Below are 18,422 nucleotides of genomic sequence, written 5' to 3'. Positions count from 1 at the left end.
TTTACTCACTTAAAGGTCATATCACCTATAAGTCAGGGTCTAAATTTTTACACAATATACATGTCTTTTGGCCATTTTCTGATTTAATTACCTGCTTTTATTTATATCTTTAATTGGATTTTTTATTTTTTAATATAAGATGAGGTGTGTATCATAAGTAAATACTGTTAAGATTGAAGAAGAATATTTGTAATATTATTAATTTATGCACATTGAAGAAAAATTGAAAACAAAGCACCATTCAAGTAAATGTAGTGGTGGGGTTTTGGTGTGTGAAAAACACTCAAACACTCAGTGAGGTTTTCAATGTTTTATTCAGGTCTGGAAGAAACCAGGTTTTGTAAGAAATAAAGAAATAAATGAAAGATATTATATTATAGATGTTGTCACTTTGAAAGTAAGACAAGGAGTGGTCTGAGTTACCAAGAAATGTTACATTCCAGAACCATATCAGCTAAAAATAACTTTCATACAAAATCAATCATCCATCACTCTACTTGTAAAACCAGTTCAATCACCCATAACAAAAGGACAAAAGACAAACACATATAACACCACAACAGATCTGGTCTGGCCTTTAAGTATGGGTAAGAGTTCGTATTAAGACGACCGTAGGGAGTCTTAAGGCCTCAACAGACGGTAGGATTTAGTTGTACAGCACTAATTAGAGATAAGATGTACAATTTTCAAAGCTATACAACACTTGCATTCAGACGGTAATTCTACACTGTAAGAATCATCTGAGGTTTCCCCTAAAAAGGATCCCTTTACATTGATCCTTTACATACTTTACTCACTAAATACTTTTTTCGCCATGAGTAATGATTGAAACACCTCCATTTTAAAAATAATATATATATACATATTTTTAATGTGAAGCCTGACCGAGACTCAAACCTGGGACCCTCGGAATACCGTACTGTGGCTCTACTGACTAAGCTATCTGACCGCCTACTAACTTCCTCCCCTCCCCTAATTAGAGAACAATTCAATAATGTGACATAATCATTTACGGAACAATTTGGGATTCGAACATAACACAACTTGGGTCTCCTGAAAAGTTTTTCAACATCATTTTTACCCCCATCTTACTACTATGTTTACCTTTTAGCCCTAATTGTTCTGGAATTTCATTCATTACACCCATTATCAGGAGATAATTTGGTTATCTGTTACTTGTCATTGTGGGAGGTCTATAAAAATCGGTACGACAAGGTTTTCAAAATAGAACATGTCCTATCCCTTACATCTAGACATAAGGTTTCCGAAATCAAGAAATAGTAGCCTTCACACATTAAGATTTGTCTGCACATCTTAGTTTTAATTGGTGTTGTACTTCAAAATCCTACCGTCTGTTGAGGCCTTTATCGGACTCTTACCCATATAACTGCAAATCGGCTCTTACAACTCGATATCAGATAAAAATATAGAAAGTGTCACCTCTTTAATTAAGCATAACATTATTTTTCCCCAGCAGTCACGTACAAACAAGGATGGGGTCCAATTACTTAATCTGGCATGTAAAACAATGAGTTTTCAACAATACCTAGTATTTTTGATGCAATTCATTCCTGTCATATGAAACAAAATAATGTTTTGCTTAGTTTTTCTAGAAAATATAAAACAGTCAGCAATTAATAATTGACATTTTTCATAGAGTTTAAAGGTTATCAAAAAGTTACTGTGTTCACATTTGTCTCTGCGAGCTGAGCTCCACGTGCATTATCTATGTAATAAATTTGAATGTATCCTCACATTGCTACAGTGTTATCAGCCTTTTTAGAAACACCTGACCTGGCTAATTAAAATATGCCAATCACAATTTTCAATATCAGCACTGGTTTCTTCATGAAATAGCGGCTACACTAATAACTGCCGAGTAAGAGCCGATTTGCAGTTATGATAAATTACCATAAAATATTGACCTTAATATAAACAAAAATAGTTCATATATATTACAACAATAGTCTCCCTCACTGCTGTAGGTTTGAGTCCTGTCCGGGAGTTTGGATTCTTTCATATGAGGAAGCTTTCCACCTAGCTTACAGAACGTTGGTGTTCTACTCAGTATTATAAATGTAATAGTGTTTTATTTAACATTGAGCAAACACTTAAATACTTAATACCAACATTGTAGCTGAGGTTCACAGTTAAGCAAATATAATGCATGAGTAACTCTATCTTATTTAAAGTATTTTTGTAAAGGATTTTCAATAGATATTTGTATAAAAAATGCTCATTATTTTGTTCACCCTATCTTGACCATTTTGACCAGTTACAATGACCTTATTGACCCAGACATACCATTTAGTAGTTGTAGATCAGTAGAATGTATATATATCAGTTTAAGTTTATTCAAGAGACATAATTTAATGGTCAATATTGCAGTTGGGACCGGGGCACTCTACTTAATTTATCTTAGTACCATCAGACAAGGATATACCCCATGTACAATATTGTTTTTCCTTGTTCTAACTCATCCATAAAAACACATAATTATCTCAACCACATATTTCCTTCTTTTTGCTCCAGGATGTTAGAAGTTCAACTATACATGTATATTTATACATGTACAAGTTGGTAAAATTACTGTTTAGTAGATAAAAATATATGATCTATTATTTTTTGAAAAATTTTTGGGGCTTTGGAAAAAATTTTTGTGTCTTTTTGACCATCCCGGGGAAAATTTATAATCTTTAATGAAATTTAAAAACCCCTTTAAGATTCTGTACAAAAATTTTCAAATAATGGACTTTAGTTTTTCTTTTTTAAATTTTAAAAGCCCTCCCAATTGTTTAATGTATAAATGAAGAGTTGATTAAACTTTTGGTCAGACTGCACAAAAAAACAGGGTTTTGTTAAATATTGAGGGAAATTCCCATTTTGGTTTTTTACTATTTAAAGGGTTTCATATCCCCTAAAAGGGTCAGGGTCAAAAATTTTTTAACAACAATATGTTGGCCATTTTCTGAAAATAATTGAAATTTTTTTTTAAAATTGGGGGAATTTTCTTTTTTAAAATTTTTAAGATGAGTTGTTCATAGAAAAATTTACTGTTAAACGAAAAGAAAATCTGAAATTTTTAAAAAATTTTTATGCATATAGAAAAAAAAAATTAAAATTTAACAACATCCCAAAAAAAAGGGTTCAGAGAATTAAAAATTTTTTTGGACACCTCTTTAAAGGGGTTATCATCGGGATTAAAAAGGGGTTTTTTGTTCATAGAAAAAAGGGGCAATTATGCCGGCATTAAAAGGGTTTTTTGGGGGTTTTGATGGCTTTTTCCCTTTGTTTTGGCTTGTGCGGGGGAAAGGGTGTAAGGAAAAGTTGTAAACCCTGCTTTTTTTTTTCGAAGCTAAAATTTCCCCCTTTTTTTCAAAAAAAAAATTTTTACCCGTTATGGGTTTTTCTTTGGTGCACAAATTTGTTAAAAAAATTTAAGGGTCAATCGGGCCGGGGTAAATTTTTTCCAAAAATATTCTTAGTTCGGGATTTTACAAGGAGGCTTTCCCTTCACCAGTTAACAAAATGTGAACATCGCTAAAGAAATATTCTAAAAACCCCAAAGAAAAAAAATTTAAAATTTAAAAAAAAATGAAATTTCTTTGTTACAAATTTTTTAAAAGAAAAAAAGATTTTTTTTTATGTTTTTAAAAACCGCTGCAATTTTTAAAGATGGAATTTTTAATAAAAAATTTGGAAATTAAAATGGTAGGCAAAGGGTCCGTGATTTTGGGGCAAAAAATTTTTTTCCCAATTTTTTTCTCCTAAATTTTTGTTTTTCTCCAAATTTGAGCAAAAATATCTGAGAAGAAAAAATTTTGAAATTTTGTAAAATTGTAAAATTGGGGAATTTGGGTTCAGGGTATAGTATAATTAACCAAAACAAAAGTTTTGGGAGGAAAAAAATTTAAGGACAGGGGGGAATATTTTAAAGGGTAAAAAAATTTAAGTAAAATTTCACAAGTCAAAATCAGTTTTTTATATACTAAAATTTGGTTTAAAGGTTAAAGTTATTATACTGCCCAAAAGGCAAGAATATAAAGGGACGGGGATATCATTCTAGAATCAAAGAAAATTAATTATAAAATTGGGGAGGAGTAATGACGGGATTTAAATTATTTTGAAAAGAGATAGTAATTTTTTTCCCAATGGACGATTAAGATCTTATACTTGTCATAGTTGTATATCATAAACATGTACACTGTATAGCATAAATATCATCCATGTAAAGGAGAAGAAAAAGTACTCCTGTATATCATTAAAAAAAGTTCAAAATAATACTACAAGTTTTCATAAATTACTCACTGACTATTTAATGAATGCATTGGAAAAGGGAATTCCTTGTAGTATTTATAAACTAGGGGGTTGATTTAACAGATTTTAGATTATATTATCAAGATGTATGTCCATGATTATTTTTAAATCTTCTTTTTTAAAATCGCATGTTACAAGTTTTGCACTGCTGAACTTTTAAATTTGGACAATAAGGCTATAATTTTGGCAAGTGTTTGGTTTTAAGCTTGATTTTCTCTTCCTTATTCACAGTCATGTTCATTATCTGGAGATATTTTTAGTATTAGTTTATCAAGATAATGTCATGTTAAAGCTTTATGATATAGCTGGGACAAAAGATATAATAAGTCCCAGTACATGTATATATAGCAAAAAATAAGGAATAAGGAAGTCTTATGCCCCCACTCACCTAACCCAGCCAAATTTATTTCAAGCCACTGGGCAATTAGGGATTGTTGTTTATCACTTCTGCTCTATGTACATTTAAATATTATTATGATTGTAGTAAACAGGTTAAAATACCAAAAAAGGCATCAAACCACTTTTGTACTTGTATTTGTTTTACAGGTAAGCACATGATAATGTAATGTTGAGGATTAAGAGCCATAATAAATTGGTATCAGTTAATAATGAAACAACATTTAAGCCAGTTCCAAAAATAAAACAACACATTTTGTGAAATTTCATTATTATTAACAAAAATGTGAACCTAAAGAAAGAGATAGTTACTTGATAAATGCATTATTTATGGATGAAATCCAATAAAAGACATATGATTCTTTTAAGTTAGGAAGCTATTTAAAGATAGGTGGTCCAAATGTACAGATGTCCCAGATGCCAGTTCATGTCTGTATGGTTTACTCTTCCTGAAAACATACTTCAATATAGTATATAACTATATACTAACATAACAATATATTAAAACCTTAGCATAAGTAATATAAATATTAAGACAACAATGTTTAATGATACCTTTTCAGTGTTGAATGAAGACCTTAGCAGTGCTGGTATATAATTAACACAGTATATAGGTATTCAGACATAACCCCACTCCACCTCCAGGAAATTTGCCCCTAAAAGTACCATGTTGGTATAAATTAAGACTTTTGCTTAGCTGGTATGAACCAAACCAAGATAAAGAATGAGTTTGGATTTAAATGAATAATATTTATAAAAGTCAAAGAAATTTATTAAACACTTTTATCTTGCCTGCACATGCATATGTAAATTAAATCTTATTTATCAGGAACACAAACACTAGAACCTTTGATTACACGGGTTTTATTTTACGCTTTTTTTAAACAGAGATAACATAAAACAGGTAGTTTGGAAGTATAGATTTTCTTTATCATCTCTTATCAGTGCAGAAATGTCAATTTCTATATTTTATTGCTCTAGAAATTTCAATTTAATGGTAGATTACCAAAATTTGAAAAAAAATTAGAATGGCATCTGTTACTGGGCCAGCTGTGTTGAAATTTTCAAATGGGCTGAAAAAGTAGTTCCCAGATTGTTAAGTTTAATCATCAATAGAAATATTTAAAAAGAAAAAAAAATGGAAAAGTATTTTAGAAAGCTACATATACAGCATATTTTTCAGAAATACATGTACATGTATATAAATGTGATGTCATTTTCTATTTTCAGGAAAACCACTGAAGTTTGATCCAAAGTTTCAAGGTCCTGTTCGTAAAAGGTACGAAAAAATGATTTCTTTGAAATATTTTGTGCTAAGTCATGATTATTCTGATAATTTAACTCGTAATGTATGTAATTTTATGACACATCATGCATTACCTGATTGCTATTAACGTACCACTCTAAATACCTTACCAGTAAATACTTTAAATAAAGTTATCCATGTTTCAATCTGAACAAAATCATTTATAATTTCTAGAAAAAATTTCAAAATATGATTGTTTAAAATAAGGAACTTTTGGGGCCTTAGGACACACGGGAAGTGCTGTGATCCTGGTCTGCACTTTTCCCAACATGGGAAAAAGGCGCAGCCGCAGGCAAAGGGTTAAATTGTGATAATTTGGTAAAATTTGCTAGAAGGAAAAATACATGAAAAATATGAGTGCCCCCCCGCAAGGTTAAAAATGAAAAGTAAACAGTGCAGCCCATAGCAGGACACACAGGGGTCCCTCTGATCTTGGTCTGCCACGGGATCTCACCGCAGGGTATTTTATTTGCCCACTAAAAAAGGAAAAAATATTCACTTGTTTTTGTTTCCAAAAATGTCTCTGAATTTTTAATTAAAGACCACCTTCATGTTTTAATGTTGAATTCTGATTTAACTGTTGCTAGGGGGAGGGGTGTGGATGGGAGCATGCATTTATCACTGCTGTATATGAACAGACTTAGCACAGGCCTGGCTCTATACTTGTGACATAGAGATTCTCTGTTAGAGAAATATGAGGTAAAAAGTGATCCTTCAGAAGCATCAAAAACAGCAAAACTGCATGAAAAATGCAGACTTGGTTTTAGAGTTTTCTAGCACTGGTGTAGCACCGGTAGATAATCCTGTATGAGATGCAAGAAATTTAAGGTCAATGTTGCTACTAACTTGGAAATGGTTGATGATTTAGCATAACACACAACATGTTGTATTTTAATTTTCAGATCATGTACAGATATTATATGCTGTCTGATATTTGTGGTGTTTGTGTTGGGGCTAGTTGTTGTAGGATATTTTGGTAAATATTGTTTCATCTTAAAATTTTATCTTCTTCACAGTGTTTACTTTATGAAAATATCGATTATTTGTGATACTATATAAGCAACTGTTGATAAACAGTTACTGACGTACAATTTAACAGCTGCATACTGAAGCATTCTAAGATACTTTATATAGAATTCTAGATCAACTGAAATCAGTCCTAAGATCATTGGATCTTATGTTTACTAGTAATATCAAAGGTAAAGATATATTTTTGTCTTGCTGCATACTGGTGACCAGCCTGAATGGTTGCCTGAGTGTAAACTGGTTGTCAGGCTGTATACTGGTTGTCAGGCTGTAAACTGGTTGTCAGACTATATACTGGTGGACTTGCTGTAAACTGGTTGTCAGGCTGTATACTAATTGCCTGGCTGTAACCTGGTGACCTGGCTGTATACTGGTTGTCAGGCTGTAAACTGGTTGTCAGGCTGTATACTTATGGCATTGCTGTAAACTGGTGGCATGCCTGTATATTGGAGACCTGGTGTTAAAGGGTTTTGCCGGGCCCCGGCTGTATACTGGATGTTCAGCTGAAAAACGGGTTGCCTGGCTGTAGGGCTGGTACCCTGGCGGTGTTTGGTTGTCAGACTGTAACTTTTTGCCTGGTGTAATGGGGGCCGGGCTGTATACGGTACCGGGCTGATACTGGTTGCCTGGGCTGGCTGTATACTGGATGTTCAGCTGTAAACTGGTTGCCTGGCTGTATACTGGTACCCTGGCCAGGCTGTATTATGGTTGTCAGACTGTATACTAATTGCCTGGCTGTAAACTGTTGGCCTGGCTGTATACTGGTAACCTGGCTGTATACTGGTGGCCTGGCTGTATACTGGATGTTGAGCTGTATACTGGTTGTCAGGCTGTTTACTGGTTGTCAGGCTGTATATTAATTGCCTGGCTGTATACTGGTAACCTGGCCAGGCTGTATACATGTTGTCAGACTGTATTTTAATTGCCTGGCTGTATACTGGTGACCTGGCTGTATACTGGTGGCCAAGCTGTATACTGGTTGTCAGGCTGAATACTAATTGCATGGCGGTAAACTGGTGACCTTGCTGTATACTTGTGGCCAGGCTGTATACTGGTTACCTGGCTGGAAACTGGTGGCCTGGCTGTAAACTGGTTGCCTGGCTTTTTGCGGATGACCTGGTTATACATAGGTAGACCTGGTTGTATATTGATTTAATACCAGGCTGTATTCTGGTAACCTGGCTATAAACTGGTAACCTAACCAAATTAATGTTCTACTAGCATTAAAAAAGGTTAGAGCAAAACAGTTATCATATACTGTTTATCCAGCAGAATATTTCATAGGCAGAAAAAAATATCAAATTTCAAAGAATGAGACAGAATTCTTAGAATAATTTGACTTGTAATTTGAAAATATGACTTCTCTTTCAAAATCTCATTAATTTTGATAAAGATAACATAGTGAGACAAGAATAAATGATTTTATTCCTAAGGAAAGGGCAATAACTTTCATGATTTATATTTGCACAATGATTCATCCTTCATAAAGATAAACTTGTCATGTAAACCACATGATGAAAAACTTTAAAATATGGTCTTTAAGAACAAATTGTCTGTAAAATAGTAAAAAAACTTTACCTGACCTTGCTAGATATCTTAAATTGACATGGCTATCTTAAAATCTAATCAAAGATATACATATTTAAATAGAAATTTTGAAAAAAAAATGTTCCGACTGAAAAGCAAATATTACAGACCATATGACCAGACAGCATGGATGTGCCAGCTGATTTTGGTCTACTATTATGGCATTGGTAGACTCAAATACTGCCAGTTTTAGGATTAAACCTGTGTCAGATATTGTCACAATAAAACAAATTTTAATATAAATTAACCAATGTTGAATTACTTTATTTGGATAATTCCATAACAGTTTGCCTCCCTACAAACCATCTACATTTCCCAAACAGTCACATATTTATATTTACATTAATTTGCTGCATAATTGAGACATATTTTACTGTAATCTAAGCATTATAAAATTAGCAATGCAAAATTAGCAATGTCCATAGTTAGAGGAAGTATTCTTATAATAATCATAACATGTATATATACATACATAATCATATGTAAATAATGTTAATAAACTATGCTATTTCTATATTCACAGCTTTCACATATGGAAATCCAAGGCTTCTTTTGTACCCTATGAACTCTGACAAAGAGCTTTGCGGTTTCGGCAACCAGAAGTAAGTAGTTTGTCATCTGAGTTAAATATTAGATTGATATGATATCCAGCTTCCTGGTTTCAAGTGTTTCCTCCTAAAGCTCTATTGTTTAAGAAATTAAAGTATGTTTGTTGTATATACATATATTGATTTCCTGTTTACTTATGTTTTTGTAAAGTTCTTTGATATTTGTTATAGATAAAACCTGTTTTTTTTAGGTAAAAAAGTGTTTTGGTTTTTTATTTTTTTATGAAGGTCAAGTTTTTGTTATCCTAAGCCCTAAAATGGGTTTTTTTTTGGCTTTTTAAGGTTTAAAAATTTGAGGTATATTTATTCCCATGGAAAGGGGTCCGTGGCCAGGAAAGGTTTGACTTAAATCCTTCCCCCAGTTGGGGGGTTTCCTTGCAAGTTTTTAAGAAGTAAAAACCTTAATTTTTTCCCTTTCATTTGAATTATGACATTTTATTTTTGGGGCTACTTGGGAATTAAATTAATTTATATTTACTATATTTTTTTACATTTATTTATTTTTATTATTTCAGGGGGGAAGCCAAAAACTTTCTATTCTTTGATTTGGGTTTTCTTTTGGGAAAATGGGGGCAGGTGTATTTGGGATGGATGTCCTACAAAATCAGGTACTTATTTTTTGATTTAGTTAAAAAAAATTTTTCATTTAGATTTTTTTGAGAAAAAGTTTAAATTTTCATTTCAACTTTCTTTAACCAAAAAGTGCGGTGATGAAACCATTTTTCACCCATTTTGGGTTAAAACCAAAAAATACCCGTGTTGAGAGGCATAATACCCTATAAAAAACCCCCCGGGAAAACCTTAAAAACACTTTTTCTTTTTGGGGGCAAAACCCTTCATTTTATAGGAAAATTTTTAAAAAAAAACAAAAATGAATAAAACATTTAAAAATTTTTGGGTTTTCTTGCTTGATGGTAGAATGGGGTGCCCCCAGGGGGCTTGTGGGTTAAAAAAAATTTTTTTCCAAAAAAAACCATATAAACTATTTTACTTTTGTTAAAATAAAAGGGGAAGCAAGAAGTAAGGGGGTTTTCTTAAATATCGCCCCCTTGCCAATTGGTTTTTAAATTCAAAAAATAATACAAGAAAATTTTAAAATCTTTAATTAATAAAGTTGAATTTTCAAATGTTTAAGGGGCTCAAAAGGTTTTTTTTTAAACCCCCCCTTTAAAAAATTTTTGCCTTTAAACGGGTTAAAAACGCTAAACTTTATATAATTAGCCCCTTTTTTTTCTTTTTTATTATTTGTAATGATGGTTGAAAAGATGTAAAAAATCGTAGGTTTAAAAAATATTTTTTCTGGTTACTAAGAATTCTACCATACTAGTAAAATACATAAATGGAAATTCAGCAGAATATACCTTATTTCATCAAGTCATTCTGAGCCTTTATTGATTTGTTTGTTACATGTATTGATACCATTGTTTTAAATTAAATATAAAACAGATATTTTCCAAATTATTCAAATTCTAATGCAAGCTTTATTGCTTTTTTTCCCCAAAACATATAAGAAATAGATGCAATCTTGGGAATATGAAACTTAAAGTGTGTAAGATAGTAATAAATATGTTCAAATGGTATTTTCTCATGCCAATGTTGGATTATTGTTTTCAACTGATTTTTAACCTCTTTTAATGCATATAGATAGCACTGTTAAGAAAGTCCAAATTATGATTAATGAATTTTATGAAAATGACAGTCATTTAAAAATTCCTTAACATAAGTCCATAAAGTCTTTTTAATATGAAATAGAAATGAGTGTCTTAAGTAAAACAATAAATTTTACAAGTAAAATTGCCCTTTCTTGCATATAAAATCAAATTTGTATAAATTTTGCAAATTTAATCAAATTCCAAGTGGCTCTCTAAAATTTATTGATTTAAAAAGGACAGTCTCAGAATCCATCAAACTGACTGTTTGAATTTAAAGTAGCAATCTAAAAATCGATTCATTTAAATGGGCAACCTCATATTCAGCTGAAGTGGCACTCTCAAGTTCTTGCCATTAAAATCAAGTTAAAGTGATAGTTAAAACAACATTTGAGCCGCGTCATGACAAAACCAACATAGTGCGTTTGCAACCAGCATGGATCCAGACAAGCCTGCGCATCCGCCCAGTCTGATCAGGATCCATGCTGTTTGCTTACCAACTCTATAACAAGTAAAAAACTGATAGCGAACAGCATGGATCCTGATCAGACTGCGCGGATGCGCAGGCTTGTCTGGATCCATGCTGGTCGCAAACGCACTATGTTGGTTTTGTCGTGACACGGCTCATTTATTTGTAATGGCTAATTCAATTGATGGTACTAAATTTGACTTAATTTGTATTGAAAAAATATGTGAGTCTTACAATAAAATTAATGTTTTGTTGCAATTTTAGTTAAATTGACATTCAGTTAAAAGTTTTGAATTAATTAAATTGACATTTTAACAAAGTTATTGAAAGTAGGAAAAAAGGTGACATGTGTAAAGTAAAGCATGCAGTATCTTCTAAAAAGTTATTTCAGCCTTGACAAAAGAGAGACATATTTGTATAAGAGAAGTCTTTAGCATACAAGAGATAAAGCTAGTCTTTATTACAGTAATTTCCATATATGGTAATTCTAAGCTATTATAAGGCCCATTACTTATCATTGAATTATCTCCCTGGGGTTTAATACCAGATTGTCATTCCTGAGTGGGAAGTCGAGATCTTTCTTGTATTTTTTTGACAGGCAGCCAAATTCCAAATTTTCATACACTTTCTTAACTGTCCTAAAAAAAGTAATATGATTCTTGAGGTGTGCTTTCTGTAATCCTTATGCTGCTGGTTGGAACAAATTTTACACATCCAACCCATGTGCTGTCTGATCATGGTCTTTTGTCATTCTGTATAAATTTTGAAATTATTCCTAAAATTAATGAATGGTTTTGTCTATATTGGATGTCAATTACAGATATTAAGCATGGTAAGGTTTGATTAAAGTAGTGACATGTTTAAAAGAAAATGATATCAGTATTGTATAAATTATTATACAGTAAATTGTATTTGGTAATGTTAATGACATTGTCCTGCTTTGCTACCAGCAGTCAATAAGGTAATCTGCTGTATTTCTTAAAATAACTTGTCTTGCTTCCATTTTGAAACAGACCATTGTCAGTGTTCAGTTATCAAGATGAAAAAATTTGAAATTGGTCAGCCATACTTTATAAAGGCTGCATGGCTACAGCATGGCAAACAATACTACCATAATTATTTTACAATGGTTTTTTGTTTCGAGAACATTTACTTTATTAATATATTTGAATTACAGAAAGTGAGCTATTTTGGTAAAATTAGAAAAAGCTAGTATAAAGGGAAAAACTGGTTTAAGATGGTATAAAGTAAACAAATCATGTAATTATCAATATGTATTTTAAATAGTCAACATATTGAATCCCAAATAAATTGTATTATAAACAGATATTATTGTAATTGAACTGTTTAGAAAAAAAAGAAAAAATGTAGTAAAAAAATGTATGGTAAAAAAAGGCTTGTTAAGTTGAATTTTTTGATAAGTAAACTTATAATTACTTTAATAGTAAAAAATTTCATTGATTAAAATTATGTATATACAACAAATTGTAATCAATTTGCATGCAGAAAAAAGAGTACACAAATACTGTTTTGGTAAATAAACTAAAGTAAATTACATATTATGTAATGTAGTTCAAATTGTATACTAAATATATTGTTATAAATACCGTAAGTTGTATACATGATTGAAGTTAAACAAATAATAATCAGTTTCAAATATCAATCAGAAGATACATGTATATTTGTGGTATTATGTGGTGATAAGACATAAAGCTGGAGGAATTTAGTATTTTACCCCTTGTAACATACATATATCAAAGGCTAGATATTCTTATATCAACTTACATGTTGCCATTTTCAATTCAAAAAATCTGTATCATTTTGTTAGCCATACAAGTTCTATAAACTTTAATAACTTTATAACTTTTATAAAACAAAAAGCACTGACCTTTATTTGTACTGGTCAGTTAATCAATAGAAAAGTTGACTGACCAGCATTTACAGGGCAGTGCCTGCCCAGAGAGGAAGGAGTTGCCAATTATCTAATTAGCAATTTAGATAAGTAAGCTGCAGGATAATGACTTTTACACTTTTATTAATTTTGTTGATAATATTCTCAAAACTAGAATGATAAATAAGTATAAGAAATGGCAGAATTTATTGTATGAAAGTTAATGAATACCAAACCAATAATATTGTAATCATGGCCATACACACACCTTGGGAAATGCAGGGACGGACTCTGTGATAGTCTAAATACAGGTAAAGCCAGAATACCCTTGCAATTACATGGGATGGTAAAATCCCTACCAAAAAACAAGCACTGCAATTTGAACATATCTCTAGCAAATTGTTCTGGCAGTGCAGGGATAGATTAATGGTAAAGACTTGGCTAAATTTATTGGTCTTTTCTCAGGGCAAGGTGGGAAATGGTTTCAAATTGACGGATGTATTAACCCAGGGTTGTCATGGGTAGGAGGATGTAGACAAAAATGACTTGTCTCAAATGCATTGTGGGCTGTCTCAAAACTGAGGAAAACACTTTTTGTTGTATTTAATAAAACCAAAAAATGACTGCCTCAGATTCAAAACAAATCAACTTAGAAAAAGTGAAATAACAACAGTAAGACTTCTGCTGGATAACAGGGCTTTATTAGATGAATAGATATGATCTCAGCATAATATTATATAGAAATATATATAATTATTATTATTATATATACATGGTTGTGTAGAATGTGAAATGTCACAGTAGTATAGTTATACTAGGTTTGGGTGGACATTTAAATTCTGTATCATTTCATGTTTTTCTTGTTTCTTTTGATCATTCAAAAGGTGATATGACCCCTATTTACATTATAAAATCATGTTTATTCCATTTTATATACATTGTATAAAGATTTTGTTCAAACTTCAAATGGTTGTGGATTTCAGCATAAAAAAGTATATTCATTGATATTAATTTATATAATATTTCCATACAATAGCTTTTGTGTACAAGGGTAAGTCATGTGTATTAACTGGGCCAGGAGTTTGTTTTAGATTGGTTTAAGTTAATATTGGCAAAGTTTTTTTAGGTAAAAAATATTGTAAAAGATTGCCTTAAAAAAATTCGAACATTGCCTGAAAAGAGATTTTAGGTACAGATTGCTAGGTAAAATAGTTTGTAAATATTACTTTAAAAAAGGTTGGTGCAGGTTTCTTGGTCAATAGATCATAAGGTCAGAGCCACATGTGTCAGGGTTGTTGTTGTAAAACAGTAAGCATTGTTGTTTTGACATATTTACTGTTTGAGCTTGGTATGGAGTGAGTAAGGTCTTAATTTTTGAAGTTCGGCTCTAGATATCACAAAAAAAAATACTAATATTTGCATGTCTTTTTTTATATGAACAATAACTCATTTATACTGCTAAGGAAATATGTAAAATAGATTTCCCCTACATTGAATTTGGAACTGTCCAATAATGATAAGGCTTTTAATGTCACCAGTATAAAACCAGGCCTGCCTGCATATCAAATTTTCATCTTGATATTCCCCCACCCCCTCCCCCCCCCCAAAAAAAAAAAAAAAGAATTATTTTTTTTTTATAATTAATAAAATAAATTAATAAAATAATATACAGTTCCAAACGAGTCTATTTGATATATTAATATACATGTATTATATAGTGAGGTATAAAGTTAGGTATAGAATGAGGTATAGAATTAGGTTTAGAGTTGAGTTAGGTATAGAGTTGAGTTAGGTATATAGAGTGAGGTATACAATTAGGTATAGAGTTGAGTTGGGCATAGAGATAGGTATAGTGTGAAATAAAAAGTAAGGTATAGAGTTGAGTTAGGTATAGAGTTCAGTAAGGTAAAGAAAGGTATAGAGTTAGGTATAGAGTTAGGTATAGAGTTAGGTATAGAGTGAGGTATATGGTTAAGTATAGTGAGGTATAAGGTCAGGTATATAGTTATGTATACAGTTAGATATTTAGTTAGATATAGGGATGATGTGCATGCTTGAGATGAAATTATTGTCTCAATCATTCTTTCATTGCATGTGACTAGATACATTTTTTGGGTTTAGGATTAATCTAAAGCAAGATTCATTTTTAACTTAAAATGGAGAAATAAATCATGTTTCCACCTGACAGTTCTTCACACTTGCATTAGAACAGAATATAGATATATTTCACTTAAGACATTTTGCTTCTTGCTTCATACCGTTTTTGCTTACAGTATCTTTATTTTACCTTTGTTTAACAATACAAACATGTACAATGATAACATGCACATAAATTTGGACATTTATGTAAATTTTCAAAAAGAAATTCTTCTTCAATGAATAGATTTATTCTATTGAAGTAATTCATGCCAAGGAAAAAGTCAAATGTTAACTTTTCAGCTCCAGTGGGATGAATAACAGTACATGTATACAGCAAGGGCTGTCTGAGGTTCATATTACCAGACTCTGTGGTGTTGTCTAAATCTTGTGTAGGTTAACATTGATATGGTTTCTTGTTTCCATGGCACCCATAAAGTATTTAACCTTTCCAGAAATTCTATTTATAAGAAAAAATTTTAATTTCAGATTTGTGTGACAGATTGTCCTACAGAAAACTGGCATTACCAGCTAGCTTTAAATGATAAGAAAAAGTTAAAATATTGTAAACCAGGAATTGATCTTGACACAACATCCAAGGTAAGAGACACCCCGAAATATCCTTGTTTTCAGGCTTCTTGACTTTCATCTTAAAAAGCATCAAACATTTTTTATATTTTGTTTTTCAATAGTATATGTCCTCATGATGCGGCATGCTAATGTTTGTTTATATATTTATCTTAGATAAAAAGCCAGTATTTGATTTAGCTAACTTGATATTTTTCTATATACTTAACTTTTTGAAAAAAAAGCAGAGCAACATAAAAATTATATTGTTGTTTATGGTCATGTTGTTTATGGTCATGTTGTTCATGGTCATACTGTTATGGTCATGTTGCATAATTTTATGGTCATGCTGTTATGATCGTGTTGCTTATGGTCATGCTGTTATGATCATGTTGCTTATGGTCATGTTGCTTATGATCATGTTGCTTATGGTTATGCTGTTATAATCATGTTGCTCATGGTCATGCTATTATGATCATGTTGCTTATGATCATGCTCTTATGATCATGTTGCTTATGGTCATGCTGTTTATGATAATGTACCTTATGGTCATGCTGTTATGATCATGTTGTTTATGGTCATACTGTTATGATCATGTTGTTTATGATCATGTTGCTTATGGTCAGGTTGCTTATGATCATGTTGTTTATGGTCATGTTGTTTATGGTCATACTGTTATGATCATGTTGCTTATGTTCATACTGTTATGATCATGTTGCTTATGGTCATTCTGTTATGATCATGTTGCTTATGGTCATACTGTTATGATCATGTTGTTTATGTTCATGCTGTTATTATCATGTTGCTTATGGTCATGTTGCTTATGGTCATACTGTTATGATCATGTTGAATGTTCCCTGCCATACTTAGTTCCAGGTCAAAAGGTCAAAGATGAAGGTCACTTGGACCTTTAATATTGAAAATTGAAACAGGTTATTAAAACAAAGTGCATTGTATAAATTTTGAATGTAGCTTGAAGATTTTACCTGCCATACACATTTTTCGGTCAATTGTCAAAGGTCAAGGTAACTGGGACCTGTAATAACAAAATATAAAACTGGTCATTAACCCAAAAACCATTGTCAGACCTATGTACGTAGGTGCACTTATAGGAGTTCTACCAGCCACATTCATTTTGGTTCAAAACAGTTAAAAGTCAAAATGACGTTTGCTAACCTATTAAGTCAATAACTTCAATTATGAATTTGAAACTTGATAAATTATGTGGATGCATCTTGATGACTTTTGCCAGCCATGAGTTTCAGGTCAAAGGTCAATATGATTTTTAATTCAAATGATATCTTATTTAGAAAATGTGCAGTTTATGCGCTACTCCTTGTAATTTGTATTCCTAATATCTCTCATAAATTTGACAATGAATACTACTTCTATGATAAAAAAGAAGAACTTAAGGTTGCTTGTCAAGGTCAAGTTGTCCCATTTTCGATTTTTTGTTGCAAAGCAATAATACATATATCTTCATCTAAGATCAAGTAAATTGGTTGATAGTCAAAATTCTACATTAGCCAGATGTTTTGATGTTTTGATTTAGGTAAGCCATCAAAACTATAATTGTTTAGTGTGGAATTGTTTGAATAATAATGATTATAGTAATAAAAGATGGCCTCTTTGCCTCATTAACTTTTCTAAGATATACAATTTGAAATTACGTTTAAGTAAACCTGTATATAACTTTCAGAGTGTGAAAGATTTGGTAGGAGATGAAGAATGTCCAGCATATCTCCTAGACAGCAAACCATGTAAGTTATTATACATTAAACTTTGACCTACTGAACATCTTAAATGAACTTAGCCAATTTCCATTTTTTCGTTCAGTCGATTATCAATATTAAGCATATCATGATGGAATTTTAAAGATAGTCATATAAATTTATAAGCCTGTTAAGACATGGATATGCAGGCTGGTCTGGCTCTATACTGGTGACAAATGCTTATCACTTTTGGTTCAATCAGAGTAAGGGTGTATCATATCAACATTGTACATGTATATAATATGTCTCAAGTTGGTTTATACAGAAATTATTTTAGTTCGATTGTATAGGAACATAAGTTTATAGACACACTTTCAAATACATTCCTTGAACCAACAGTAATGAGTTTGAAGTTTCTTGCTCAAGGAAACAACAGCTTGCCCATGACAGGGTTTGAACCCACACGACTAGCCATACTTACATTACTAGTCTGATGCTTTAACCACTAGGCTAGTTGTGCTTATGAAGGAAGATCTAATAGGTTACTTCAGACATCTCAGTAAATCTATTAACCTAAATGGATAGCTTTCTCACATGAGAGATTGTGTCGGGAAATTTTGAATCTTCAGCATTTGGGGGGCAAGTGATTTAAAAATGGGGAAACCTTTAAATTTAAAAATTTATGTAACCCCTTTTTTAAATTTAAAAGGGTTTTTAATTTTCCCTTAATTTTGTTTGATGTTTTAAATTTTTAAAGA

At 31.5% G+C, this 18,422-nt stretch overlaps 1 protein-coding gene across 1 annotated transcript in view; it reads left to right on the top strand.

Moving 5' to 3' along the window:
- The window catches only part of LOC132721226 (choline transporter-like protein 2), a 54,152-nt gene that overhangs the window by 18,532 nt on the left and 17,198 nt on the right, over positions 1-18,422 (top strand). The window contains exons 2-6 of the mRNA XM_060705491.1: positions 5,944-5,992; positions 6,922-6,995; positions 9,156-9,234; positions 15,871-15,985; positions 17,652-17,712. Of these exons, the coding sequence (XP_060561474.1) occupies positions 5,944-5,992; positions 6,922-6,995; positions 9,156-9,234; positions 15,871-15,985; positions 17,652-17,712 (378 nt within the window). The remainder of the gene's footprint in view (positions 1-5,943; positions 5,993-6,921; positions 6,996-9,155; positions 9,235-15,870; positions 15,986-17,651; positions 17,713-18,422) is intronic.

Source organism: Ruditapes philippinarum, unplaced genomic scaffold, assembly GCF_026571515.1.
Source record: "Ruditapes philippinarum isolate M1 unplaced genomic scaffold, ASM2657151v2 ctg3886_1_1_1_1, whole genome shotgun sequence".
NCBI lineage: Eukaryota > Metazoa > Mollusca > Bivalvia > Venerida > Veneridae > Ruditapes > Ruditapes philippinarum.
The sequence above is the reverse complement of the archived record's forward strand: the minus strand, read 5'-3'. Positions and strand labels throughout refer to the sequence as shown.